At 47.3% G+C, this 25,000-nt stretch overlaps 3 protein-coding genes across 11 annotated transcripts in view; 1 reads left to right on the plus strand and 2 right to left on the minus strand.

Moving 5' to 3' along the window:
- Window positions 1-7,537, minus strand: part of LOC117775186 (lysophosphatidylserine lipase ABHD12-like) — a 19,072-nt gene extending 11,535 nt beyond the window's left edge. For 2 of the 5 annotated variants that reach the window (XM_034608111.1, XM_034608110.1), the window contains exons 1-8: window positions 7,395-7,536; window positions 6,055-6,232; window positions 2,034-2,155; window positions 1,691-1,796; window positions 1,219-1,338; window positions 1,039-1,069; window positions 567-612; window positions 319-448 (exon numbers count right to left, since the gene is read on the minus strand). In XM_034608111.1, the coding sequence (XP_034464002.1) occupies window positions 319-448; window positions 567-612; window positions 1,039-1,069; window positions 1,219-1,338; window positions 1,691-1,796; window positions 2,034-2,155; window positions 6,055-6,230 (731 nt within the window). In that variant the 5' untranslated portion in view covers window positions 6,231-6,232; window positions 7,395-7,536. Of the gene's footprint in view, window positions 1-318; window positions 449-566; window positions 613-1,038; window positions 1,070-1,218; window positions 1,339-1,690; window positions 1,797-2,033; window positions 2,156-6,054; window positions 6,236-7,394 lie in introns of all 5 variants that reach the window. The other 3 variants (XM_034608108.1, XM_034608112.1, XM_034608109.1) reach the window with 3 other exon arrangements.
- Window positions 6,365-11,727, plus strand: LOC117775188 (DNA replication complex GINS protein PSF1). Of its 2 annotated transcripts, none has more exons than XM_034608114.1 (7): window positions 6,365-6,503; window positions 8,906-8,970; window positions 9,672-9,770; window positions 10,712-10,802; window positions 10,986-11,102; window positions 11,368-11,442; window positions 11,545-11,727. In XM_034608114.1, the coding sequence occupies exons 2-7, from the start codon at window positions 8,936-8,938 to the stop codon at window positions 11,611-11,613; spliced, it is 486 nt and encodes a 161-aa protein (XP_034464005.1). In that variant the 5' UTR covers window positions 6,365-6,503; window positions 8,906-8,935; the 3' UTR covers window positions 11,614-11,727. The 2 variants fall into 2 exon arrangements, with proteins under 2 accessions (XP_034464005.1, XP_034464004.1); XM_034608113.1 differs by lacking the exon at window positions 6,365-6,503 and adding an exon at window positions 7,537-7,757.
- A 263-nt stretch (window positions 11,728-11,990) lies between these two features.
- LOC117775753 (ninein-like protein) overlaps window positions 11,991-25,000 on the minus strand; it is a 24,696-nt gene continuing 11,686 nt past the window's right edge. Inside the window, exons 9-30 of one of the 4 annotated variants that reach the window (XM_034609160.1) lie at window positions 24,846-24,982; window positions 24,367-24,507; window positions 21,571-21,745; window positions 21,336-21,446; window positions 20,876-20,962; window positions 20,089-20,230; window positions 19,602-19,670; window positions 19,390-19,505; window positions 19,091-19,171; window positions 18,680-18,816; window positions 18,154-18,291; window positions 15,433-15,537; window positions 15,102-15,171; window positions 14,855-15,022; window positions 14,412-14,528; window positions 14,111-14,224; window positions 13,912-14,031; window positions 13,651-13,791; window positions 13,462-13,575; window positions 13,211-13,384; window positions 12,861-12,974; window positions 11,991-12,743 (exon numbers count right to left, since the gene is read on the minus strand). In XM_034609160.1, coding sequence (XP_034465051.1) covers window positions 12,552-12,743; window positions 12,861-12,974; window positions 13,211-13,384; window positions 13,462-13,575; window positions 13,651-13,791; window positions 13,912-14,031; window positions 14,111-14,224; window positions 14,412-14,528; window positions 14,855-15,022; window positions 15,102-15,171; window positions 15,433-15,537; window positions 18,154-18,291; window positions 18,680-18,816; window positions 19,091-19,171; window positions 19,390-19,505; window positions 19,602-19,670; window positions 20,089-20,230; window positions 20,876-20,962; window positions 21,336-21,446; window positions 21,571-21,745; window positions 24,367-24,507; window positions 24,846-24,982 — 2,763 coding nt within the window. In that variant the 3' untranslated portion in view covers window positions 11,991-12,551. The remainder of the gene's footprint in view (window positions 12,744-12,860; window positions 12,975-13,210; window positions 13,385-13,461; window positions 13,576-13,650; window positions 13,792-13,911; window positions 14,032-14,110; window positions 14,225-14,411; window positions 14,529-14,854; window positions 15,023-15,101; window positions 15,172-15,432; window positions 15,538-18,153; window positions 18,292-18,679; window positions 18,817-19,090; window positions 19,172-19,389; window positions 19,506-19,601; window positions 19,671-20,088; window positions 20,231-20,875; window positions 20,963-21,335; window positions 21,447-21,570; window positions 21,746-24,366; window positions 24,508-24,845; window positions 24,983-25,000) is intronic. The other 3 variants (XM_034609163.1, XM_034609162.1, XM_034609161.1) reach the window with 3 other exon arrangements.

Genomic DNA, 25,000 nt, shown 5'->3' on the forward strand with positions numbered 1-25,000 from the left:
TGTCTGTGTGTACGAGTGTGTGTGTGTCTGTGTGTACGAGTGTGTGTGTCTGTGTGTATGAGTGTGTGTGTGTCTGTGTGTATGAGTGTGTGTGTCTGTGTGTATGAGTGTGTGTGTGTCTGTGTGTATGAGTGTGTGTGTCTGTGTGTACGAGTGTGTGTGTGTCTGTGTGTATGAGTGTGTGTGTGTCTGTGTGTATGAGTGTGTGTGTGTCTGTGTGTACGAGTGTGTGTGTGTCTGTGTGTACGAGTGTGTGTGTGTCTGTGTGTATGAGTGTGTGTGTCTGTGTGTACGAGTGTGTGTGTGTCTGTGTGTTACCCTGTCCCCAGAGAGTGTCCCCAGATATAAAGCGATGTTTTATCGAGTCGTTGTTTCAGTCGGTCGTAGATGAAAAGAGCGTCGGCCGTCATCCCGTCTTCTGATGGAGACCCGTCTGAGTCGCCCCAGCCTGCACTCACACAGACACACACAGACAGACACACACACACACGACTCTGTGGTCAGTATTGGTGTCGGCAGCTTCTTGTTGTTTTGTTGTGTTGTTGTGTTGTCGTGTTGTGTCTCACCTCTGTAATCAAACGTGACTACATGGTAGCCCGATGAACTGAGGACCTAAAGGGAGACAGGAGAGGAGCGTTAAATACAAACAACTGTTTTAACAACTCAAACAACTCATCATGTTCCTGGTTAGAATAAACACAACCAGACATTTCAAAATAAAACACAACCACAGATATCAAAATAAAGCACAACCACAGAAGTTTCAAAAGAAAAGCACAACCACAGAAGTTTCAAAAGAAAAGCACAACCACAGAAGTTTCAAAAGAAAAGCACAACCACAGAAGTTTCAAAAGAAAAGCAGACCCGCAGCATTAAACAAAGTCTGATTCAGAAGCTGAAGGTGTAACCATAGCAACAGTGATGAGTTTTAAAACCAAGACATGTCGGTGTGGATGTAACACAAAGTTACAGTGACATTGATTAACAGGATATGATGTGTGTGTGTGTGTGTGTGTGTGTGTGTGTGTGTGTGTGTACCTTGTACAGCTGGACTCTGTGGTCTCCTCCTCTGCAGACAAATAACAGAAAGGTCAAAGGTCAAAGTCTCCAGTCAGAAACAGGAAGAAGAAACATTTAGTAACACACAGGAAGTGACAACAAAATAAAAGCTTCACGTTAAGTAGTTGTGATGTGTGTGTACGTGTGATGGTGGGTTACCTTGTTCCTGCGTTGCCATGGAGATAGAGAATGACAGGGTGGGCGGAGCTAAACGTGGAGTCGTACCAGTCGGCTTCTTTCCCCTGAGCGTCTCTCCACATGTGAGCGGGAACCGTGTGCCTGGAACACACGTTACAGACAACAGACTCCAATGAACCAGCCAATCACAGCTCACCAAGAGTCATCTTGCCTACGTTAACATCCAATCAGAGATCAGTTAATCAGAAACATCAGGATGAGACGTTCAGGTTCACATCAATGTCTGTAAAAATCACAACTGACCAGAACGTTTTATGGTCATCAGAACAAGATCCGTCTGAGCTCTGTGTGTGTGTGTGTGTGTGTGTGTGCACGTGCGTGCGTGTGCGTGTGCGTGCGTGCGTCTGTGTGTGTGCGTGCGTCTGTGTGTGTGTGTGTGCACGTGCGTGCGTCTGTGTGTGTGCGTGCGTCTGTGTGTGTGTGTGTGTGTTACCAGACTCCGATCCTGAGTCCAGCCTCAGGCTCCAGGTAGAAGTTGTGTGTGTGGTTCAGCCCCTGGTCCAGAGGTCGTTTCAGGTCGATGAAGAACGGCATTGTCACTGAGGGGGGGGGGGGGGAGAGGTCACAGGACTGCTGACGACTGTATCAGACACTTCTGTTACACTCACTGTCAATCATCGCCCACTTCCTGTTTGACATTGTGTTCAGGTTCAGAGTCAAGTTATCAAACGGAAGGAATTAATAAAATAAAGAAATCAGAACCAGATCAAATAAAACTAAACTAGATGAGATAAGATAAAAATGGCGGCGGTGGCAGAGCAGCTGTAAACACTCACCGAAGTTGAGGAAGACGAGTTTGGCCTGGATGGACGGACACAGTTTGATGATGAAGGGGATGGAGATGTAGACAAGAAGAAGCCACAGCACGATTCTCTGCATCTTCCCCAGAAGACTCAACCTGAGGACACACAACAACAACACATCACTTCCTGCAAACTTCCACTGTTTCTATGTTTTCTGTGTTGAAATATAAAGCGTCATCTGAGAACTGTTCTGTTACAGGATCCTGCAGCTGTGAGGATCTAAATGATTCAGTAGAGACGAGTCTGAGAGTCGAGCTCAAACCTTCACCAACAAACTCTTTATGTACATTAGTATTACTGTTATCATTATAATTAATATTATTATTAGTGTTAGGTTTAGAAAAGCAGTAGGTTAGAGTGGGTCTTCTGTAAATGCATGAAAGTCCTGTGTGTGTGTGAGTCTGCAGTATTATTAGCTGAGTGTTGAAACCTCAAGGTCACACGGAGGTGAAGCCGCAGCAGAGAGGTGGGGGGGTTGGTGTGTGTGTGTGTGTGTGTGTGTGTGTGTGTGTGTGTGTGTGTGTGTGTGCAGGAAGCTGCAGTATTCAGGTAATGATCATTTTCATCATCAATGATTCTTCTGATAATTCACCGATGAACTAATAAATCCATCAATTGAAGATTTTCTAACATTGAATCCGTTTGGTTCTAAATGAATCTGTTAAATAAAGACCTGGTTCTCTGCAGCAGCTGAAACACGACTCAGCTTCTTTACAGACAACGTTTCCTCCTGTCCCTCAGGTTCGGGTTCAGGTCCTGGTTCGGTTTTCAGTTCAGGTTTCAGGTCCTGGTTCGAGTTCGGGTTCAGGTTCAGGTTTCGGTTTCAGGTTCAGGTTCAGGTTCGGTTCAGGTTCAGGTTCAGGTCCTGGTTCGAGTTCGGGTTCAGGTTCGGTTTCAGGTTCGGTTTCAGGTTCAGGTTCAGGTCCTGGTTCGAGTTCGGGTTCAGGTTCGGTTTCAGGTTCGGTTTCAGGTTCGGGTTCAGGTCCTGGTTCGAGTTCAGGTTCGGGTTCAGGTCCTGGTTCGGGTTCAGGTTTCGGGTTCAGTTCGGGTTCAGGTTCAGGTTCAGGTCCTGGTTCGAGTTCGAGTTCGAGTTCAGGTTCGGTTTCAGGTTCAGGTTCAGGTTCGGGTTCAGGTTCAGGTTGAGGTTCAGGTCCTGGTTCAGGTTCGAGCTCGGGTTCAGGTTCAGGTTCGGTTTCAGGTTCGGTTTCAGGTTCAGGTCCTGGTTCAGGTTCGAGCTCGGGTTCAGGTTCAGGTCCTGGTTCGAGTTCGGGTTCAGGTTCAGGTTCAGGTCCTGGTTCAGGTTCGAGCTCGGGTTCAGGTTCAGGCAGAATGAAACCGTAAAGTTTCCTCTCAGAGACGATCAATCTTTATCTTCAGATTCTAACATCAGCTGGTGATTTGTCATGTTGATAACATGATGATGTATTTGTATTTTCAGCTGCAGTTTGTCTTCTGTTCGTGTCCAATGAAAATAAATGATGAAGCAGTTTGAGCCTCGGACGTCGACTGAGCGTCGGGTTCAGCTCCGGGGAGACGAGCGAACAGATCACTGACGACCACCTGAGAGGTGGATGGATGAAGAGTTTACTGATCCTGAGGAACAAACATCAACATCCTGTTTCCACGGACACAGGAAACCAGGAAACATGAGAACGAGTTTAGATCCACGTGTCACGTTTCTCAGAGAACACGAGTCGTAATAAAAACACACGGAGCTGAAACTAATGTTTATATTAAAAATGTTTTGTTAATGATTCCTCAAATTTGTTATCAACATATCTTATGACATAAATTGATGTTTGATATTTTACACTTTGACCATGAACTTTATAATAAATAGTTAGTTTTGGAGTTCCACAAGGTTCTGTACTTCTGTGAGGTCACCTGAGGTCGGAGACGCACACTCCATCGAACAGAGTGCACTTCTTCTTTCACTCTTCAGTTTGAGGAAGACGAGACGACGAGGGAGTCGAACCCGTGACCTGAGCGATGTCACTTCCTGTCAGTGCACATATCTGACACAGATCATGTGACTGAGCAAAAAACCACAGTGTGAAAACGAGCCGAACTCAGGAACATTCTGCAGTTTCACTGTTGAAGCTGCTATTATTTTTTTATTAAACTTGAAAAATCAAGAAGAGTTAAAACCAGGTGGTTTTGTGTTTGTTCTTCACATCAGTAACTTGAACCAGTTTGAAAACATCACAAGATTAAAACGACGAAGCTACAGATATTTATTTAAAACATATAAATGATTATCATCTGTTACATGTTTTAACAAACTCTGAAACTTTTAGTTCCTTAGTGTTTTTAAAGTGACTGAATACTTTTCACTGTTACTCAGTGTGTGTGTATAAAACATCAGCCTCCATCATGTCTCATCTGAGGACAGGAAGCTTAACGCCCGGCGACACGTGGAACGTCTACTGCAGCTCCGCTAGCTTTTACATAGGGTTGAAATAAATAACACATTTTTTGCTATGATATCACTTTACATCAACACTCTGTAGTTTGGCTTTCTTGAAAAAAATTGTACTTGATTGATGTGCTTGATTCTTGTTGTTCTGGTTTGTTCCTCATGGTTGATGCACTTATTGTGAGTCGCTTGGGATAAAAGCGTCAGCTCAATGAAATGTAATGTAATGACTGTTGCTATGGTTACGGCTGGTGTAAACGCTGCTGGTCTCGTTTCAGTTTGGAAACTCTGGGTTTGTGTTTGAGTCGGACAGAAACTGAGACTTTAGTAAACGATGACACGTTCTCTTCCTGATTGGTTCTCATCAGTCACGTGACTCGACTACCAGCGGTGAACACAAAGCTAACACTTCCTGTCAGTAACACTTCCTGTTTTTAACACTTCCTGTCAGTAACACTTCCTGTTTCTAACACTTCCTGTCAGTAACAGTTCCACCTCGTCGTCGCTGCTCTGACTCTTCACCATCACTGCTCCTCCTTCAGAGGAGTTTCTGTTACTAAGCAACCAGCTGCAGAGGAGACATCTACTTCCTGTTTACACCACGTGACCAGTGTAGGTGAACGGTCATGTGAGACACGTTTTTTTTTGGTGTGTGTGTGAGAGTGTGTGCGTGTGTGAGTGTGTGTGCGTGTGTGAGTGTGTGTCTGAGTGTGTGTTTGAGTGTATGTGAGTGTGTGAGAGTGTGTGTGTGTGTCTGAGTGTGTGTCTGAGTTGTGTGTGTGTGTGTGTGTGTGTGTGTGTGTCTGAGTGTGTGTCTGAGTTGTGTGTGTGTGTGTGTGTCTGAGTTGTGTGTGAGTGTGAGTGTGAGTTGTGTGTGTGTGTGTGAGAGTGTGTGTCTGAGTTGTGTGTGAGTGTATGTGAGTGTGTGAGAGTGTGTGTGTCTGAGTGTGTGTCTGAGTTGTGTGTGAGTTGTGTGTGTGTGTGTGAGAGTGTGTGTCTGAGTTGTGTGTGAGTGTATGTGAGTGTGTGAGAGTGTGTGTGTGTCTGAGTGTGTGTCTGAGTTGTGTGAGTGTGTGTGTGAGTTGTGTGTGTGTGTGTGTCTCTGTCAGTCTTAATGAAACCTGTCGGATTAGTCCGACATCAGAAGATGTAAAAACTGCAGCTTCTCTATCAGGTTGTTTTTATCATTTACTGAGACAATAATATTTAAAAAATAATGATTTAAAATCTTAATTCATTGTTTGTTTTAATTTGATCATTTTTTCATATTGTTTTATTATTTCTTACATTTTAAATTTTTCTTATTGTTCATTCTTAACATTAACCCAAATAATCTTTAATTTCTTTATTTAATCTAAGGCATCTTTCAATTACTTGTTGCATGAAGTACAAGATATCTTCAGTATTGTTTACTTATCATAATTATGACTTTCGTATCCATATACTTTAGAATTATTTCATGATCCGCAGTAAACCTCAGAAATCAGTGAATGGTTTTGAATCTATTTACAAATCGTCAGATGATTCGATCTGAACTAGTTTACATCAGTTGTCACGTGTGAACGGTTCCGGTCTCACCTCCTGAACGGTTTCCCCATGTTCCCCCCCTCCTCCTCCGGGCCCTGCCGGTCACCGGCTGCGGGCCCCGCTGCTCTGCTGCCGGGACGCTGCTTCAGGTCCGGGTCGCTGTCCAGCAGAGAGCCGGTGGTGCCGCGGTCCTTCTCCGCAGTCAGCGAGTGGTTCCGCTTCCTCATCACTGAGAAGAGAACCGAGGATTAACGACAGAGAACCGAGCGGGACGGAGGCCGAGGTCCTGCGGCAGACGGGGCGCTGAGAGCGGATTGAGGCCGGAGCGAGTCCCCTGATCCTCCAGCTGAGACCCGCAGAGAGCAGCTGATCCGCAGCCAATCACAGGCCAGGACCACGACCACGTGGTCTCACCGTGATGCCTCCACGGCCTCTGGGGAGCGTCGGAACAACGACAACCAAAACAAAACCGCTTTATAGAAAAGTTACAATAAGAGCAGGTGCGCGATGCATTCACGTACAGCTCGTAAGATAAGTCATCAACAGAAATGTATTTGAGATGAATTCACTAACTATCTTGTTTAGTTACAGCAACAAATCTGCTAAACACCATGAATCTCTAACAGGGAAACACTGACTCTGACACCTCAGTGTACCGGATCACACTAAACACATTTGACTGAATTATAACTTGTGTTCCAGCTGCAAAGACAACACCAACATGGAGCTACTAAAACACAGCATCATGTATCTCTATCATCATCATTACTATCCTTCAATCTCGTTACTTTCAAACTTTACTTTACTTAGTTGATGATGATTCTCTACTCATAGTAAAGTATTTCTACTGTGCAGTTCAGGTATTTTTACTTCAGTAGATACTTGATACTTTGTTAGATTTGATTTGAATTATAACACATATCAGAGTCAATCTGTTCAAACACTCAAATATCTGGTTTATTGTGATGGAACAAAGAAAATCAGCAATTCCTTTATTCTGAGACGATTTATTTTCTTTTTTCAATATTCATCACTGTAAACGATAATAAGTTAATATTAAGTTTGTTTGTCGGAGCTGTTTTTTCCCGTGGACCGTGAACGAGTCATCAGTGAAGTTAGCAGCGAAGCTAATTAGCTTCACCGAGAAGCGATGTTTACTAAATCTAACGTTAAAACAGTAAAACATTATAACGACTTTTATAACGACACACCGGGTCGGTACCGGGTCTGTACCGGGGCTCAAACCGGCCTCTCCCGGTTCTCTCTGCCGCCTCTCGATGCTGTTTGACAGGTTTCTTTTTAGCCGCTGTTGCTAAGCGGAAGTAACCGCGGGTTAAACAGTTCCGGTGGTTTGTTAAAGTAAATGTTTGTTGTAACGAATCAAATCTGACCCGTGAGGCCGCTTCACTGCATCTCTGAGGCCGCTTCACTGCATCTCTGAGGCCGCTTCACTGCATCTCTGAGGCCGCTTCACTTTCACTCGCTCCGCGGTGACGGTTCGTCCGGATGAAGTTTGTCCCTCAGCAGCTTCCGGAGTTCCACGTCTTCCGGTCACGTGACGATAACAGTCGCCAGAAGAGCACTTTTCCCGCGCTGCAGCCTGGTCGTCAGGGAGACGAAGTGGAATAAAGTCGCTTCTTCCTTTGATCTTTCCTTTGATCCTCGTGTGAAACTTCACGATGTTCTGTGAGAAATCCACGGAGCTCATCAGAGAGCTCCACCGGATCCACGACGGCCAGTTACCGGCGTTTAACGTGAGTCCACCCGAGCCCCGCTCGGAACATCTCACATTTCACATTCAAGTGTTTATACTCAGAAGTCTGCTCCTCCCAGAAATAATCTGAATATTAATTCACATAGTTCATCAAATGTTTTACTGTTCGGCTTCAAAATATTTTGACAAACAACTTTTTCAGCAGAGAAACCGAAGACGATCTTTGATTGAATGATTCATATTCTCACGGAGCTGGGACATGGAGTTGTTCATTTAATGTGATGATTATAATCATTATAGTTCTGTGTGTTCTGTGTTTGTGTGGTTCTGTCTGTTCTGTGTGGTTCTGTCTGTTCTGTGTGGTTCTGTCTGTTCTGTGTGGTTTGTGTGGTTCTGTGTTTGTGTGGTTCTGTCTGTTCTGTGTGGTTTGTGTGGTTCTGTCTCTTCTGTGTGGTTCTGTCTGTTCTGTGTGGTTTGTGTGGTTCTGTCTGTTCTGTGTGGTTCTGTCTGTTCTGTGTGGTTTGTGTGGTTCTGTCTGTTCTGTGTGGTTTGTGTGGTTTGTGTGGTTCTGTGTGGTTCTGTCTGTTCTGTGTGGTTTGTGTGGTTCTGTCTCTTCTGTGTGGTTCTGTCTGTTCTGTGTGGTTTGTGTGGTTTGTGTGGTTCTGTGTGGTTCTGTCTGTTCTGTGTGGTTTGTGTGGTTCTGTCTCTTCTGTGTGGTTCTGTCTGTTCTGTCTGTTCTGTGTGGTTCTGTCTGTTTTGTGTGGTTTTTGTGTGGTTTGTGTGGTTTCTGTGTGGTTCTGTCTGTTCTGTGTGGTTTGTGTGGTTCTGTCTCTTTTGTGTGGTTCTGTCTCTTCTGTGTGGTTTGTGTGGTTCTGTCTCTTCTGTGTGGTTTGTGTGGTTTTTGTGGTTCTGTCTGTTCTGTGTGGTTCTGTCTGTTCTGTGTGGTTTGTGTGGTTCTGTCTGTTCTGTGTGGTTTGTGTGGTTCTGTCTGTTCTGTGTGGTTCTGTGTGGTTTGTGTGGTTCTGTCTGTTCTGTGTGGTTCTGTCTGTTCTGTGTGGTTCTGTCTGTTCTGTCTGTTCTGTCTGTTCTGTGTGGTTCTGTCTGTTCTGTGTGGTTCTGTCTGTTCTGTGTGGTTCTGTCTGTTCTGTGTGGTTCTGTGTGGTTCTGTGTGGTTTGTGTGGTTCTCAGGAGGATGGGCTGCGGCAGGTTCTACAGGAGATGGAGTGTCTGTACGAACAGAACCAGAGCGACGTGTGAGACTTTTACATTAAATCAGATTAAAATCATATATTTATTTATAAGTTAATCAAGTATAGTTATAAGTTTATGAACACTTTTCTTTATTTAAAGGACCAGTGTGTAAGATTCAGCTGAAAGGATCTTTTGGTAGAATACAAAATAATCCTTGTGATGTTTTCACTAGTGTTTAATCTAAATTGTACAAATTGTTGTTTTCTTTACTCTAGAATGACCTTTATGTTTAATACTTTATATTTAAATACTTTATATTTAAATACTTTATATCTACATCAGGCGGGTCCTCTCTACGGAGGCAGCCATGTTTTTTTAACAGTAGCCCAGACTGGACAAACTAAACCTTTTGAGTTTCTATGACAAGTGAAGCTCCCACAGGTTCTGTCATGTTATGAAGGGGGGGGGGTGTTCAGCTGCAACATGACACTTCCCACCAGATGTCACTAAATCCTACACACTGACCTTTAAATGTTTTATTGTTGTTGATGTTGTTCAGATATTTTCACTGTTGTCATAAATATATAAATATTAGAGGCAACAGCTCATCTTCATGACATCAGTTAAATTATATTTTTTGTTCAAACTGAACCTGTCTAAAGTGTCGTTTGATCAATCAGTGGAAAAACAGATGTTATTGATAAGTGATAATAAAATGAAGAGGGGGAGGGCCTGCCTGACTCGTTTGTTTTCTGTGTTTCAGGAACGAGGCAAAATCTGAAGGTCGAGCTGAACTGATTCCTTCAATCAAACTGCGTCACTGCTGCCTCCTGAGGAACCAGCGCTGCGTCACTGCCTACCTGTAACCACACACACACCTGTAACACACACACCTGTAACCACACACACCTGTAACCACACACACCTGTAACACACACCTGTAACCACACACACCTCACACACACCTGTAACCACACACACCTGTAACCACACACACCTCACACACACACCTGACACACACCTGTAACCACACACACACTCACACACACTCACACACACACCTGTAACCACACACACACCTGTAACACACACCTGACACACACCTGTAACACACACCTGACACACACCTGTAACCACACACACCTGACACACACCTCACACACACCTGTAACCACACACACCTCACACACACACCTGTAACCACACACACCTCACACACACACCTGTAACCACACACACACCTGACACACACCTGTAACCACACACACCTCACACACACCTGTAACCACACACACCTCACACACAACCTGTAACCACACACCTGTAACCACACACACCTGACACACACCTGTAACCACACACCTGACACCACACACACCTGACACACACCTGTAACCACACACACCTGACACACACCTGTAACCACACACACCTGACACACACCTGACACACACCTGTAACCACACACACCTGACACACACCTGTAACCACACACACCTGTAACCACACACACCTGACACACACCTGTAACCACACACCTGACACCACACACATCTGACACACACCTGCACATCACATGACCAGTCACAACATGTGACGTGCGTTTCTCTCTGCAGCTCGTTTTCCTGTTTTCAGATGAAACTCAGGTTTATCGTCAGAAACACGTGAATCAGTTTTAATTGTCGATGAACGATTAGTCCAACGTTTTCTTTACAGTCGCACTGAGGTTTGGAGACGCTCAGTTTCTACTTCCATATTTTAGAGGTGGAACGACGCTGATGTCTTTTGTCTCCGCCCCCTCAGGTACGACCGCCTGCTGAGGATCCGAGCGCTGCGCTGGGAGTACGGCAGCGTTCTGCCCGCCAACGTTCGATTCCACATGTGCGCAGAGGAGGTGAGAGTTAAAGGATTGGTGCAGGGTCAGTTTCCTGGTGACGTCTGCTGAGCATTGTGGGAAATGTAGGATCCAGTATTTTTTTGATGAGTCAGCTTCTATGTGAATTAATTAAAAGATGTTTCACTGGTTTTTCTCTGTGTTGATGATTCAAAATCAGCTGTTTCCTTTTTCCTGCCGCAGCTGCAGTGGTTCAGTAACTATAAAAAGTCTTTGGCGTCGTTTATGCGTTCTCTGGGCGGAGGAGAAGGTCTGGACATCACGCAGGACATGAAGCCTCCGAAGAGTCTTTACATCGAGGTGAGACGCCGTTTGAGCTCTGACATCACTTCCATCTGTAAACTCCGCCTCCTGCTGCTGCTTAGTCCAGCTGCACTGTTCCAGATGTTTCTACAACATGTTCTGTCCCCAACAAACTAAAACCGTCATCACACACACACTGATTCTAAAATCATCCACAATCACAGACCTGTGTGTTGTGTTGATTGTACTGAAATGACTGAAAACCAATTTCCCTCAGGGGACAATAAGTCTGACGTCACCACGGTGACACGTCTGTTTGCAGGTGAGGTGTTTAAAGGACCACGGAGAGTTTGAAATCGATGACGGGACAGTGATTCTGCTGAAGAAGAACAGTCAGGTCAGGACACAAACCTACGGCAGCTCAGAGAGTTCACACTCGTCAATGAGATTTTAGTTTTACAGGAAGTCCTCACGTCACCGTCTGTCTCTGTGTCCTCAGCACTTCCTGCCGCGGTGGAAATGTGAGCAGCTGATTCGTCAGGGCGTCCTGGAGCACGTTGTGTCCTAAAGGAGGCGGAGCTAAGTAGCTGAGAGGTGGAACATCTGCTCTTCATCACCAGAGTTCAGCATCAGACGATGTAATGTTTGTTTTCAGAAAAATAAAATCAGTTTCTAAACGTCTCATCAGTTTGTCATGACAACGAGAATCTGACGCCTGAGACTCACCTGGTGTGACAACACGTCCTCACAATGATGGAAAGACAAGTGTTTCCAGTTCAGCCAAATAAGTCAATGACACACACACGTCTCTCTATGGTTGTGAGGACACATTGACAGTGCATTCACTAACCCCCCCCCCTGACCACCACAACCTATCGCCTCACACACACACACACACGATCAAACAGGAAGCTGATTAAAACAAAAATAACATAATGGCAACTTGATTTAGTGAAAAATGTTTATTTCACCTGCAGCGTCACATGATGCAAACAGGAAACGTGTGAGTCACATGTTCACACGTCAAATAAAACTGACATTAAAAAAATACTCTGGTTTGAACGAGGAAATGTTAAAGTTAAACACGACAGTTATGAGAAAACGTCGACGTTTCACATTTGAATTTCTAACCTGTTCAAAAAGTCGGAATGTAAGAAAAAAATTTCAGAAAGTTTTCATTTGAGAAAATAAATAAAGACAGAATTTTCAAAGAAAAGCTTAAGAAAATACAAACAGTGACAAACGTAATTTGTTTGACATTTCTCTCGTGATAAAGATTTGATTTGTAAGATTGTCAGATTTCAAAGTCACGTACTTCTGCTGATTCATCGTAACAGATTTAAGAGCTTTTCCATTACTTCCAGACTTGGTGCTCACAGTTTCCAACTGCCTCCAGTATTTGTGCTAAGCTAGGCTAACGGCCCCTGGCTGCTTTAGTGAAACTGATCTCAGACCAGCTGCTGATTGGTCCCTGAACCTGCGGGGGCGGAGTTGTTCCTGCGGGAGCTACGTGGCGAGCGACACGGGGACGATCTCTCTCAGCAGCCTGTTGAGTGCCCCGACCTTCTCCTTCAACAGGAAGTTGTTCTTCTCTGCTTTCTTCTGCCGCTGCTCGGTGACCTGCAGCACCTTCATCAGCTGAGAGTTCTCCACGTACAGATCCTTCAGCAGCCCGCTGGACTTGGCGTTCTTCGCCATCTGCAGACGACACAAACTTCAGAGTGAGGCCAAAAGTATGTGGACAGCTGGACTGAGCGTTCGTCGGCTCAGTGTTTTTGATGTTCCAATGAAATGAGGACCTGATTGAAGACAGACCTGCTCTTTGACCTCCTGGACCTTCTCCTGCAGAACCGAGCGGACGGCCTTCAGCTTCAGCTCCAGATCCTCAGTCCTCTGCTGCAACGACGCCACTGCCTTCTCGTACTGATCCTGAACACAACACCGACCTTTCATAGTTAATCTGGTTTCAGTGTGAACGGATCCTGGATCAGACACCTGAGCCGTGTGTGTGTGAGATTAGCATTAGCCTGCTAACATCAACAGATGTTCTAAATGTTCCTGTTAAAACAAAGACATGATGAAATGTCCGTCAGCCACTCGGACTGAGACTCAGAAGCTGCTACTCTGTTACACTCCTCAGCCTCAGGGGGTGCTGTTGCGTTTACCTGCTTGACGCTGATCTGAGAGCTGCTCTGCTGAGCCTGAAGCTTCAGCGTCTCCTCCAGCTGTTGACTCCTCCTCTGCTCCTCCAGCAGTCGCACCTGCAGCTGCTCCACCTGCTCAATGCGGCCGCCGCTCGCTCGCTCCTGCACCTCCTGCAGCTGCCGCGTGTCCCGCGCCTGCGCAACACTGAGGGTTTAACCTGACGATGTCATGAGTCCAAGCTCAGATGATGATTCGATTTTGAGGTTCTCACCTGGTTCTCCGCCTGCGTCCTGGCCATCTCCAGCTCGCTCACTTTGTTCTTCAGCTTCTGCTGCTCCTGCGTCAGTTTGTGAACGTCCACACTCTGGAGCCGCAGCTCCGTCAGCTGAGAACAACACGGGTCACATTAACAGGCGAGAACGACACCGGCCACGTTAACGGGGGTGAGGGGGTGAGGTACCTTGTGTTGGAGCTCCTGCTCCTGGACTCTCTGTCTGTGCGACTCCTCCTGCAGAGTGATGGACGCTTGCTCCTCCTGAGACCGACACAGCTCCTCCTTCTCCATCATCAACTTCCCGATGCTCGTCTCCAAGTCCTCCACCTGACGACCAGCAGGGGGCGCAGATGAGAAGAAGAAGAGGATGAGGAGGAGAGTGGTTGATGACTAACTGTCAGTATATCAAACTAAGTATCTGATGTCATTTCCTGTTGTATTTCTGACCTTGTTGCGAGCATCATCCAGCGCCCTCTGCAGGTCAGTTGCTTCCTGGGCGTGGAGCTGAGAGCGAAGCAGCTCAGCCTCCGACTCCAGAGTGAGAAGCGACTGGTGCAGCTTCTCCACCTGAGGAGACAGCGGTGAGACAGCGGTGAGACAGAGACGTCTCTCTGTGATTGGTTCTTTGATGTGAGTCGGTTGTGACCTTGTGGTTGCGGTCGTCGGCGTCTCTCAGCAGTTTGGCCTTGTCCTCCTCCAACCACTGAAGCTTCAGAGTCTCAGCGCTGAGCTCCGCCTCCAGCTCCGACAGACGACCTAGCTGAGGAAAAACAGGAAGTGGGTTTGAGTCCGAGCTTTCAACCACACGTCATCACTAAAGCATAAAACGCCAACACGGCTCAACAACGTCTCCGCAGCAACAAAGCTACTGATGTTAGTCAGTGGGAGGAGCTATTGATATCTGACCCCCCCAGGCGTGAAGGTTCGAGTCCGAGCGTCACTCTCACCTTGTCCTTGCAGGAGTTCAGCTCTTTCTCCAGCAGATGTCGCTCCTGCGTCCAGGACGTCTGCTGCTGAAGCTTCTCTCTCTCCTGCTGCGTTGCTGCTTCCTGCAGCCGCCGCACCTGAATCACACGTCAGCCAATGAGAGGAGAGACACCAACAGCGTTGAACCGTTCCTTCTGACACGTCTGCTCCAGTTTTTCATGTTTTATTTTAATGCGGCACAGAGAGATTCTCTGTTCTGAGTCACGCTTGATCAGACGATTTGAAACGACAGAGATCCAGAAACTTTAAATCTGCAGATACCTGGAACATGTTGTCATGTCAACCTTACATAAAGGTTCAACCTTTCCTCTGAACACTAAGTTCACACCTGTGAACATCTGTGTGTGGTGAGTTCACACCTGGTGTCTCCACACAGATGTGAAACCAGCTGCTCCTCTCTCACCGTAGCTCCCTCCTCCTCCTTCTCCTTGGACACGGTGGCAAGGCGCTCCCCCAGCATCCGGGCCGACTCCTGGTCTCCACGGAGACGGGCGCTCAGCTCAGCGTTGTCGCTGCTCAGCTGCAGGTTCCTGCTGCTCAGGTCCAGAACCTCCTCTCTATATTTAGAGTTCTGCAGAGATCAGATGTCAGAGTTTGTTAGGATTCATGGTGTTGCTCGATGGCACGTCGGCAGGACGGAGCTGCCTCACCTCTCTGTGCAGCCTCTCTTCTTCCTCTCTGCTCCTCTCGTGTTCTCGTTCCATCTCGTCGAGTTTCCTCCTGACGAGACAAGAAGCTTCTCAATTTCACCTGGTTTCATTTCTCATCATCAAGGTTTTAAGTTTTTCTGTCAAAACCACCAAGATAGAAAAATCTACTGCTCATTATAAAAGTGTCATCATGATAGAACTGATTCCCTCTGTGATCCAGATCTTTATATTTTCATCCTGTTGAATGAAACTTTCTACTTTGCTGTGACTGAATTTACCTGCAACTTTCATATCATCACTTCATCCACAGTTCTGAACAACGTTTTCTCACCTCTTCTTGGCGACGTCGTCCTCCAGGTTCTGGACTTCCTGCTGCAGGACGTTCAGTCGCTCCTGCAGAGCAACGTTCTCTGATCGAAGCTCCTCCAGCTGAGTCCTGCATCCAACACAACATAAATCAGAAACAGATGCGTCTCATATTCAGCTGCTTCAGTGAACGTAGCGACGCTCAGGGAGGAAAATCATTCTCTGCTGAACGTTATTGAGTTATGATGAAATCAGGTGTTGGAATTGACTGAAATGAATCTGAAGCTGTGTCAGTGTAAATGTTCAGATCAGGTTGCTGAAGGCTTGGTGTGTTTCAAACAAAGTGAACTAACTGAAACTTTATATTTCAGCTGTTTGGTTTTCACTTGTTTGAAACAGACCGAAACCTTAAATTTTCACTTTCTACAAAAACGATGAAATCCTCATCTTCAGTGTGCAGAGAAGGACACAAACATGTGATTGAGTGATGAACGGTCTCATGCGTTTAGATGTTTCGGTTAGAGGTGAAGAGTTAGAGCATTCCACACAGAGCCAATCAGACCGCAGATTCAGCCTGCAGCAGTGCATTGTGGGTGATTTCATTCAGTTCTACCTGAGGACCCGAGTCTCAGATGATGGATGTGATTAGTCGTCAGCAGACAGAGGTTAGCTGTCACTCAGACCTCGCTCTGAATGTGACTCGGTCTCATGCTCCACAAACCTGAGCGGACTCTCCGTCACCTCCTCCAGAGCCAGGACCAGCTGCTCCAGCTCCATCAGCTGCTGCCTCATCTTCCTCTTCTCCTCCTCAAACTCGTGCTCTGACGTCCTCAGCTGGTCCTGGGAGTCCTGCAGGGCCTGCAGCAGCTGCTGGACCTGGACCAGCTCTCCGTCTTTGGCCTCAAGCTGAACATTGCTGTTCCTCGTCTCAGATGACGACTTGACGTGACGTAAGAGACCAGCGCTGTCTGCTACCTCGGCCCGGAGCTGATCCACCTTACTGGTTCTTGAGTTGAGCTGCCTCCTCAGGTTCAGGACCAGGTCCGCGGTCTCGTTGAGCTGGGAGCTGAGATCTCGGAGATGGTCTCTGAGGGTGGAGATCTCCTCTTCCATCTCTACGATCTGTGTGGAGAGCTGGTCAGCCAGCCGGGTGTAGCTACTGTTCTCCTGGCTCAGACGACAGACCTCCTCCTTCTCCTCGTCCAGCCTGGACTGGAGCAGCGAGGTTCTGGTCTGTTCCTTCACCAGAACTTCCTGCAGCTGCTGCTCGAAGCTCCTCTTCCGGTCCAGCTCCTCCGAGACTCCGTCCAGCTGCAGCTGCAGGTTGTCCACCGCCATCGCCTGCTCCTTCAGGTCCTGGATCAGGCGGGCGCGGTCTGTCTTTAACGAGTCCAGCTCAGCGGCTTTGGTCCTCATGGCGTCCTGCAGGTTCTCCAGCTCAGATCTTAAGGTGGCGACGGTCTGGTCTCGGGCTCTGAGCTGAGCCTGCAGCTGGACGAAGGTGTTGGACAGGCGGCTGCAGTTGTCTGCTACCAGCTCCCGGTCCTGCAGGATGCTGTCGGACGCAGCCTGGACGTTTCCCAGCTCCTCTTTCAGCTGAGTCACCTGACCCAGGAGCTGCTCCTCTCTGGTCCTCGCCTGCTGAAGCTCCTCCTCCACCGAGCACTTCTCCGCCGCCAGACGTTTACTTACAACCTCATGAGACTCCAGAAAGGCGATGCTCTCCTCCAGCTGAGCGCAGGCCTCCTCCAGCCTGGCCTCCAGCTCAGAGCACCGCCCACCAGAGGCATCAACATCGTCCTCTAACTGACCACAGCGCTCTCCGAACTCCTTCAATCTGGCCTCTGATTGGCCGATCCGCAGGTCTGCGTTCTGTACGGCTTCTTGTAAACAGAGCACTTGCTCCCTCAGCTGACGGACCGCCTCCTCGTGCTCCTCCTTCATGTATTTCTTCTCCTCCTCAAGCCGCTTCTCCCAGAATGCTCTCTGCTCCTGCAGCCTCTGGCGCTCCCTGTGGAGCTGGTGGAGGAGGCGGCGCTGACCCTCGGCGTGCTGCAGCTTCATCTGACAGAGCTGCTGCTCAGACTCCTCCCTGCTCAGACGACGTTAAGACGCCAGGTTGTTTGATTTTATTGGTCGTCGCAGATGATGATGATTTCTTAATTCATGACTTTAAGAAAGATCCATTAATATTCTGATATTAAACCATGAATCAAACAACTGTAAATATACGAAACAGTAGTTATTCTGGATTGTAAAAATCTTCTCGGAGATAATTATTAATTGAGAAGATTTTATTAAGCAGTTTTCTGGCTCCAGTGGAGGAACTGATCAGATTATACTTTATAATCAGATTTAACACTAATCAGTTATCATCATCAACATCAACGTCTGGAGTGAAAAGGTTGATTCAAACTTTAATTGATGAATTTATTCTCAGAATAATTGAGTTTTTCTTGTAAATTTAAACTTTAATCTTCTTTTCTCAAAATATTCACTTCCTCCCCTCAAAGATTGTTTTTTTTTAACATATTTTAGATTTTGTCCCAAACCAGCTCCTGAAATATAAAACATCTGTTCAGTGCAGCTGCTGTAGAAACGTGAACATTAGTAAGAGGCAGGAACCTGCAGCAACGTGTGAAAGTTCATTTACTGTGAACTCATCTCCGTACTTGTCTGTATCATCACCAGCAACATTGACTGAGCTTCACTCTGACACACATTTGTCCAATGCTCCTGAACGCACCTCACCACCATCACTTCCTGGTCCAGCTTCAGCTTCAGCTCCGCCTCCAGCTCGTCCTTCTCTGCACTCAGCCTCTGGACCAGATGACCAATCTCTCTGGCGAAGTTCTGCTCCAGCTCCGCACGCTCCCGCTGCACCCTGGGAAAAAAGACAAAACTCTTCATAAGAATTTCACTTCAGGAGTCGAAAACAATTGCAACGTTAACCTAAACGTCTTTCTTCTAAAGTCGCTGAGAACTTGAGAACTTGACTTCTGAGTTGTTGACGTTAGAAACTTAAAAAAATGTTAATATGTCAAATGTCCTCATGTGACCTGGATTAATGAGAAAAGTTATTGATCTGCAGTGACTCTGAAAACAAGTCAGATAAAAGTTTTACTGAAAACTGCTCAAAGTGTCATTAAAATAGAAACAGCTTCTCTTTAGTATCAGTGTTGTGCTGAGGAGCACCTGAACGCAACGCTGCAGTCACAGAGGAGGAAAAGAACGTTTTTCATTGTGATGAATCTGCAGTTGTTCTTCGTCACCTTCGCTCCTGCTCGCTGCTCCACCCTCCTCCTCCTCCTCCTCCGTGTGGAGTCTGCAGTTTGTCCACAGCCTCCTTCAGCTGCTTCACCTGTGCCTCCGCCTGAGCCTTGTGCTCCTCCAGCTCACTGATCTCAAGCTGACGTGCGAGAACATATTTTTGAAGGATTTCTTTATCGTCCACATGGGGCGGTTTTCACAGACAGCAGATAATAAGAATATAAAAGACAAAATAACAACGTAAAAGAATAAAATAAATAGACAAAAAATTGCAGTGTCTATCTTTGATATTCTTTGAACTCAAAATATGAAAGTGGAGCTGGAAGCCACATAGATTAAATATATACTGAATAACAACAGGCTGACGTGTGTGTTTTATATCATTTATCATATTTAATAAAAACATTTTTTACCTTGAAGGCCTGAGAGATGTCTTTACGCTCGACCTCCATACTCTGTCTCATCAGCTCCAGACTTCGCTCATAGTAATTCACCTGAAGGTTTTAATTATAACATGAATTCAAATTCTCATTAATTTATCAGTGTTAATGTGTGTTACATTTCAAATCTATTTAAATATTATTACATATGTACAGATGGTGTTTGTTCAATGATCTATGATAACAAAGTGAAATTTATCAAGAAATAAATATTGTGATTATGTCTTTATGGCATTGTGTTGATTGTGTTGATTTTGTTGATGTTGTGTTACCTGTGTGTCGAGCTGGATGTGCAACTGCTGCAGCTCCTGGTTGTGTTTCTGTTTCAGCTGCTCCAGAGCCAGTTCAGTCTGGATACTGATGACGGGACCAGAGACGCTGTCCAGACCTGGGGGGGGGGCAGTACACTGCTTTACACTGCTGTACTGTGTGTGTGTGTGTGTGTGTGTGTGTGTGTGTGTGTGTGTGTGTGTGTGTTTCTCACCGCTCTTATCATCCAGCTGCATTTTCTTCTTCACCAGAGGGGACGAGTGACGCTTCATGTCCGAGTCGTCTGCACAAACACAAACACACAAACACCGTCGACTGTGACACAACAAGTTAACACAACACAGGTCAAAGGTCACGAGTGGGAGAGGGACAGAGACTCACTGCGAGACATGATAGAGCGTGAACCAACAACGATGACACACAGAAACCTGACACAAAGAATGTAAATGTGTGTGTGTGGTGGGCGTGTCCATGTTCGAGCTGAACGGCTCCGACCGGCTCCACAGGAACTGGAATCTAGTTTATTGAGTTACATGGGCTTTTATTTTGAAACATCTGCTCATCGTCTTATTTTGAAATCTGTTTCCTGCAGGTTGAAGATTTACTCAAGCTGCAGCTAATTAAAGAAATATAGCACAGATGATTTAATACTTGAGCGGAGTGTGTGTCTGTGTGTGTGGGTGTGTGTGTGTGTGTGTTACCAGAGTCGGACTCGGCGCTGACAGAGTGTTGTTCAGTCCAGCTCAATGCAGCATCATCGTCTCTTCTGGACTTCCTGTTGCTCCTCTGACTCTTCAGCAGCTCCAGCTCTGAGCTCAGCTCATCATTCCTGTCCCGCAGCTCCTGAATGCATCACACACACATGCACACACACACGCACACACACACACACACACACATGACTACAAACCCTCTGCCTCCCTGGAAACCAGTGTTGTCGTTGTTTCAGCAGCCGCAGTTTAAAGTGTGAGATAACTTGATCCAGGATTAACTGATCACGTCCTGTTAGTCTGACTCTGAAGGTCAAAGTTCAAGTTTGAACAGGAAGACGTGTCATCGTGTAGAGAAGCTGGACAGATGTGACGAGGATTTAAAAAACAGAAAGGCTGCTGAAATAATGAATGTTTTAGAGAAGAGGAGAAGAATGGCGATGAAGAAGAAGAGCTCAGGTTCTCACCTGGATTCTCTGGTGAACCCACACGATGCGTTCAGGTGCACAAACACAGACACGTTAAAACTGTGATTCACGTCACACATGAAGGAAGTTCACTGAGATTCTTTCAAAATAAAACTTCATCGACTCAGTTTGATCATACGAATGTTTCCCTTCTGATTTCATTAAATGTGTGACCTTTATTTATTGGGCACATTAAAAACGTCTGCACAGATTCACTGAACGAACGCCAAAGAGACATTACCCACAATCCTCCATGAAAACAGGTGGAAACAAACGGCCGGAGGTTCAGTGAAGGTCACTCGCTCTCTTACCCTGAACTGCAGCTCGTACTCTTTGACGACTTCACGGAAACGCTCCTCATGACTCGGACCTGCGCCCGCCGGGTCCAAACCACCAAACTGTCAAACAAGACATGTCATTGGTTCACAGCAGCTGTCAATCAATCAGCAAAAGGCTTCGTTGGAAGTGAAAAATAAAAAGTCAAGAACAAGAATGGAACGAAGTCACAGAGGAAACTTTCATCAAAGATTCATCAGCTACAAGGAGACGAGTCACCTTACACCACTGTGTGTGTGTGTGTGTGTGTGTGTGTGTGTGTGTGTGTGTGTGTGTGTGTGTGTGTGTGTGTGTGTGTGTGTGAGAGAGAGAGAGACTGGTTCTAACTGGTTTACACAGTGAGGTGTTTTACATAAACCTGTGGATTTAACTGATACATGGGACAGTGCAGGGTACTGTGCACCGGTTGTCAGAAGTTGTGTTGTGTTGTGTTACCTTGTCGTGCAGCAGCTGCTTCATGTCTCTCTGCAGTTTGTTCACAGAGTTTTCAGCTTCAGTCAGTTTCATCTTCACGACACTGAGTTCATCCTCCAGACGACTGTTCTCCTGAACAACCACAACACAACATGAAACATCAACACAACATGAAACATCAACACATGAAACATCAACACAACATATTATCTGAATATATAAAGTACTGGGCTGACCCAGTCTGAACCATGTTCACCTGCGCGGTGCTGCACAACTCCTCCTGCAGCTGCGTCTCCTGCACTCTGAGCAGCTGCAGCTCCCCCTGCAGGACACTGCGCTCACGCTCCACCTGCTGCAGCAGAGCCTCGCTCTCCTGCTCCGACTGCGTGCGCAGAGCCACCAGCCTATCACGGAAGTCCAGCTCCAGGTCCCTGCCAATCAGAGAGGAGCTCGTCAACACACGTCATCATTAATTTGATCAAAGAGGAAGTGAAATGCAGCTACGACCTCACGTTGTGTTGATCACGTTTACAAGTATAGAGTCTGGTCGTATAGGGTCCGGTCGTATAGAGTCCGGTCGTATAGAGTCCGGTCGTATAGGGTCCGGTCGTATAGAGTCCGGTCGTATAGAGTCCGGTCATATAGGGTCCGGTCGTATAGAGTCCGGTCGTATAGAGTCTGGTCGTATAGGGTCCGGTCGTATAGGGTCCGGTCGTATAGAGTCCGGTCGTAGAGAGTCCGGTCGTATAGGGTCCGGTCGTATGGGGTCCGGTCGTATAGAGTCCGGTCGTATAGAGTCCGGTCGTATAGAGTCCGGTCGTATAGGGTCCGGTCGTATAGAGTCCGGTCGTATAGGGTCCGGTCGTATAGGGTCCGGTCGTATTGGGTCCGGTCGTATTGGGTCCGGTCGTATTGGGTCCGGTCGTATAGGGTCCGGTCGTATAGGGTCCGGTCGTATAGAGTCCGGTCGTATAGGGTCCGGTCGTATAGGGTCCGGTCGTATAGGGTCCGGTCGTATAGAGTCCGGTCGTAGAGAGTCCGGTCATATAGGGTCCGGTCGTATAGAGTCCGGTCGTATAGGGTCCGGTCGTATAGGGTCCGGTCGTATAGGGTCCGGTCGTATAGAGTCCGGTCGTAGAGAGTCCGGTCGTATAGGGTCCGGTCGTATAGAGTCCGGTCGTATAGGGTCCGGTTGTATAGGGTCCGGTCGTATAGGGTCCGGTCGTATAGAGTCCGGTCGTATAGAGTCCGGTCGTATAGAGTCAGGTCGTATAGAGTCCGGTCGTAGAGAGTCAGGTCGTATAGGGTCAGGTCGTATAGAGTCAGGTCGTAGAGAGTCAGGTCGTATAGGGTCAGGTCGTATAGAGTCCGGTCGTATAGGGTCAGGTCGTATAGAGTCCGGTCGTAGAGAGTCAGGTCGTATAGGGTCAGGTCGTATAGAGTCCGGTCGTATAGGGTCAGGTCGTATAGAGTCCGGTCGTAGAGAGTCAGGTCGTATAGGGTCCGGTCGTATAGAGTCCGGTCGTATAGGGTCCGGTCGTATAGGGTCCGGTCGTATAGAGTCCGGTCGTATAGAGTCCGGTCGTATAGAGTCCGGTCGTATAGAGTCCGGTCGTATAGGGTCTGGTCGTATAGGGTCTGGTCGTATAGGGTCCGGTCGTATAGAGTCCGGTCGTATAGAGTCTGGTCGTATAGGGTCCGGTCGTATAGAGTCCGGTCGTATAGAGTCTGGTCGTATAGGGTCCGGTCGTATAGGGTCCGGTCGTATAGGGTCTGGTCGTATAGGGTCCGGTCGTAGAGAGTCCGGTCGTATAGGGTCCGGTCGTATAGAGTCCGGTCGTATAGGGTCCGGTCGTATAGGGTCCGGTCGTATAGGGTCCGGTCGTATAGAGTCCGGTCGTAGAGAGTCCGGTCGTATAGGGTCCGGTCGTATAGAGTCCGGTCGTATAGGGTCCGGTCGTATAGGGTCCGGTCGTATAGGGTCCGGTCGTATAGAGTCCGGTCGTAGAGAGTCCGGTCGTATAGGGTCCGGTCGTATAGGGTCCGGTCGTATAGGGTCCGGTCGTATAGAGTCTGGTCGTATAGAGTCAGGTCGTATAGAGTCCGGTCGTATAGAGTCTGGTCGTATAGGGTCTGGTCGTATAGAGTCCGGTCGTATAGGGTCTGGTCGTATAGAGTCCGGTCGTATAGGGTCCGGTCGTATAGAGTCCGGTCGTATAGAGTCCGGTCGTATAGAGTCTGGTCGTATAGGGTCTGGTCGTATAGAGTCAGGTCGTATAGAGTCTGGTCGTATAGAGTCTGGTCGTATAGAGTCAGGTCGTATAGAGTCCGGTCGTATAGAGTCCGGTCGTATAGGGTCCGGTCGTATAGAGTCCGGTCGTATAGAGTCCGGTCGTATAGAGTCTGGTCGTATAGGGTCTGGTCGTATAGAGTCCGGTCGTATAGGGTCTGGTCGTATAGAGTCCGGTCGTATAGAGTCAGGTCGTATAGAGTCAGGTCGTATAGAGTCCGGTCGTATAGGGTCCGGTCGTATAGAGTCAGGTCGTATAGAGTCTGGTCGTATAGAGTCCGGTCGTATAGGGTCTGGTCGTATAGGGTCTGGTCGTATAGGGTCCGGTCGTATAGAGTCTGGTCGTATAGGGTCTGGTCGTATAGGGTCCGGTCGTATAGAGTCAGGTCGTATAGAGTCTGGTCGTATAGAGTCCGGTCGTATAGAGTCTGGTCGTATAGGGTCTGGTCGTATAGAGTCTGGTCGTATAGGGTCCGGTCGTATAGAGTCCGGTCGTATAGGGTCTGGTCGTATAGGGTCTGGTCGTATAGGGTCCGGTCGTATAGAGTCAGGTCGTATAGAGTCTGGTCGTATAGAGTCTGGTCGTATAGGGTCCGGTCGTATAGAGTCTGGTCGTATAGGGTCTGGTCGTATAGAGTCTGGTCGTATAGGGTCCGGTCGTATAGAGTCCGGTCGTATAGGGTCTGGTCGTATAGGGTCTGGTCGTATAGGGTCCGGTCGTATAGAGTCCGGTCGTATAGGGTCCGGTCGTATAGAGGTCACCTGATCCTGCTCTGGTTCAGCGACTCCATGCTGGTGTGGCGCTCGTCCACCTCCCTCACCAGCTTCAGGTTCCTCTGATCGGCCAGATCCAGGTCCACTCTCACCTTGTCCCGCTCCCTGCAGGCCTGCTCCGCCATCACCCTACACACACACACACACACACACACACACACACACACACACACACACACACACACACACACACACACACACACACACACACACACACACACACACACCTGGTTTCAGAACCCTGGATTCTCTACCTGTAAACATCTGATCCAGGTTTCTGAACCATGTCATAGAACTGAGGTCACATGATCACTGTTCTCATCACATACAGGTACAGCAATAACCAAGTGTTTGATGTAAACATCATGAATATAATGAAGAAACAGTCTCTGTGTTTCCGGTTCACCTGTCAGTACCTAAAGAACCTCAGTGGTTTAATGTGTGAAGCCTGAGTTCGGAAAACCTACTGCAGGTGCTGGATCTCATTCTTGTAGGAGATGAGCGCCGCCTGCTGGATGCCGTTCCCGCTGACCAGCAGCTCGTTGTCCAGGGCCAGAGTCAGGTCGGCCAGACTGAGACGCTCCTCCAGAGGGAAGTCCAGAGTCTGAGGAGATGACAGAAA

The sequence above is a fragment of the Hippoglossus hippoglossus genome, chromosome 15 (assembly GCF_009819705.1).
Source record: "Hippoglossus hippoglossus isolate fHipHip1 chromosome 15, fHipHip1.pri, whole genome shotgun sequence".
Lineage (NCBI taxonomy): Eukaryota > Metazoa > Chordata > Actinopteri > Pleuronectiformes > Pleuronectidae > Hippoglossus > Hippoglossus hippoglossus.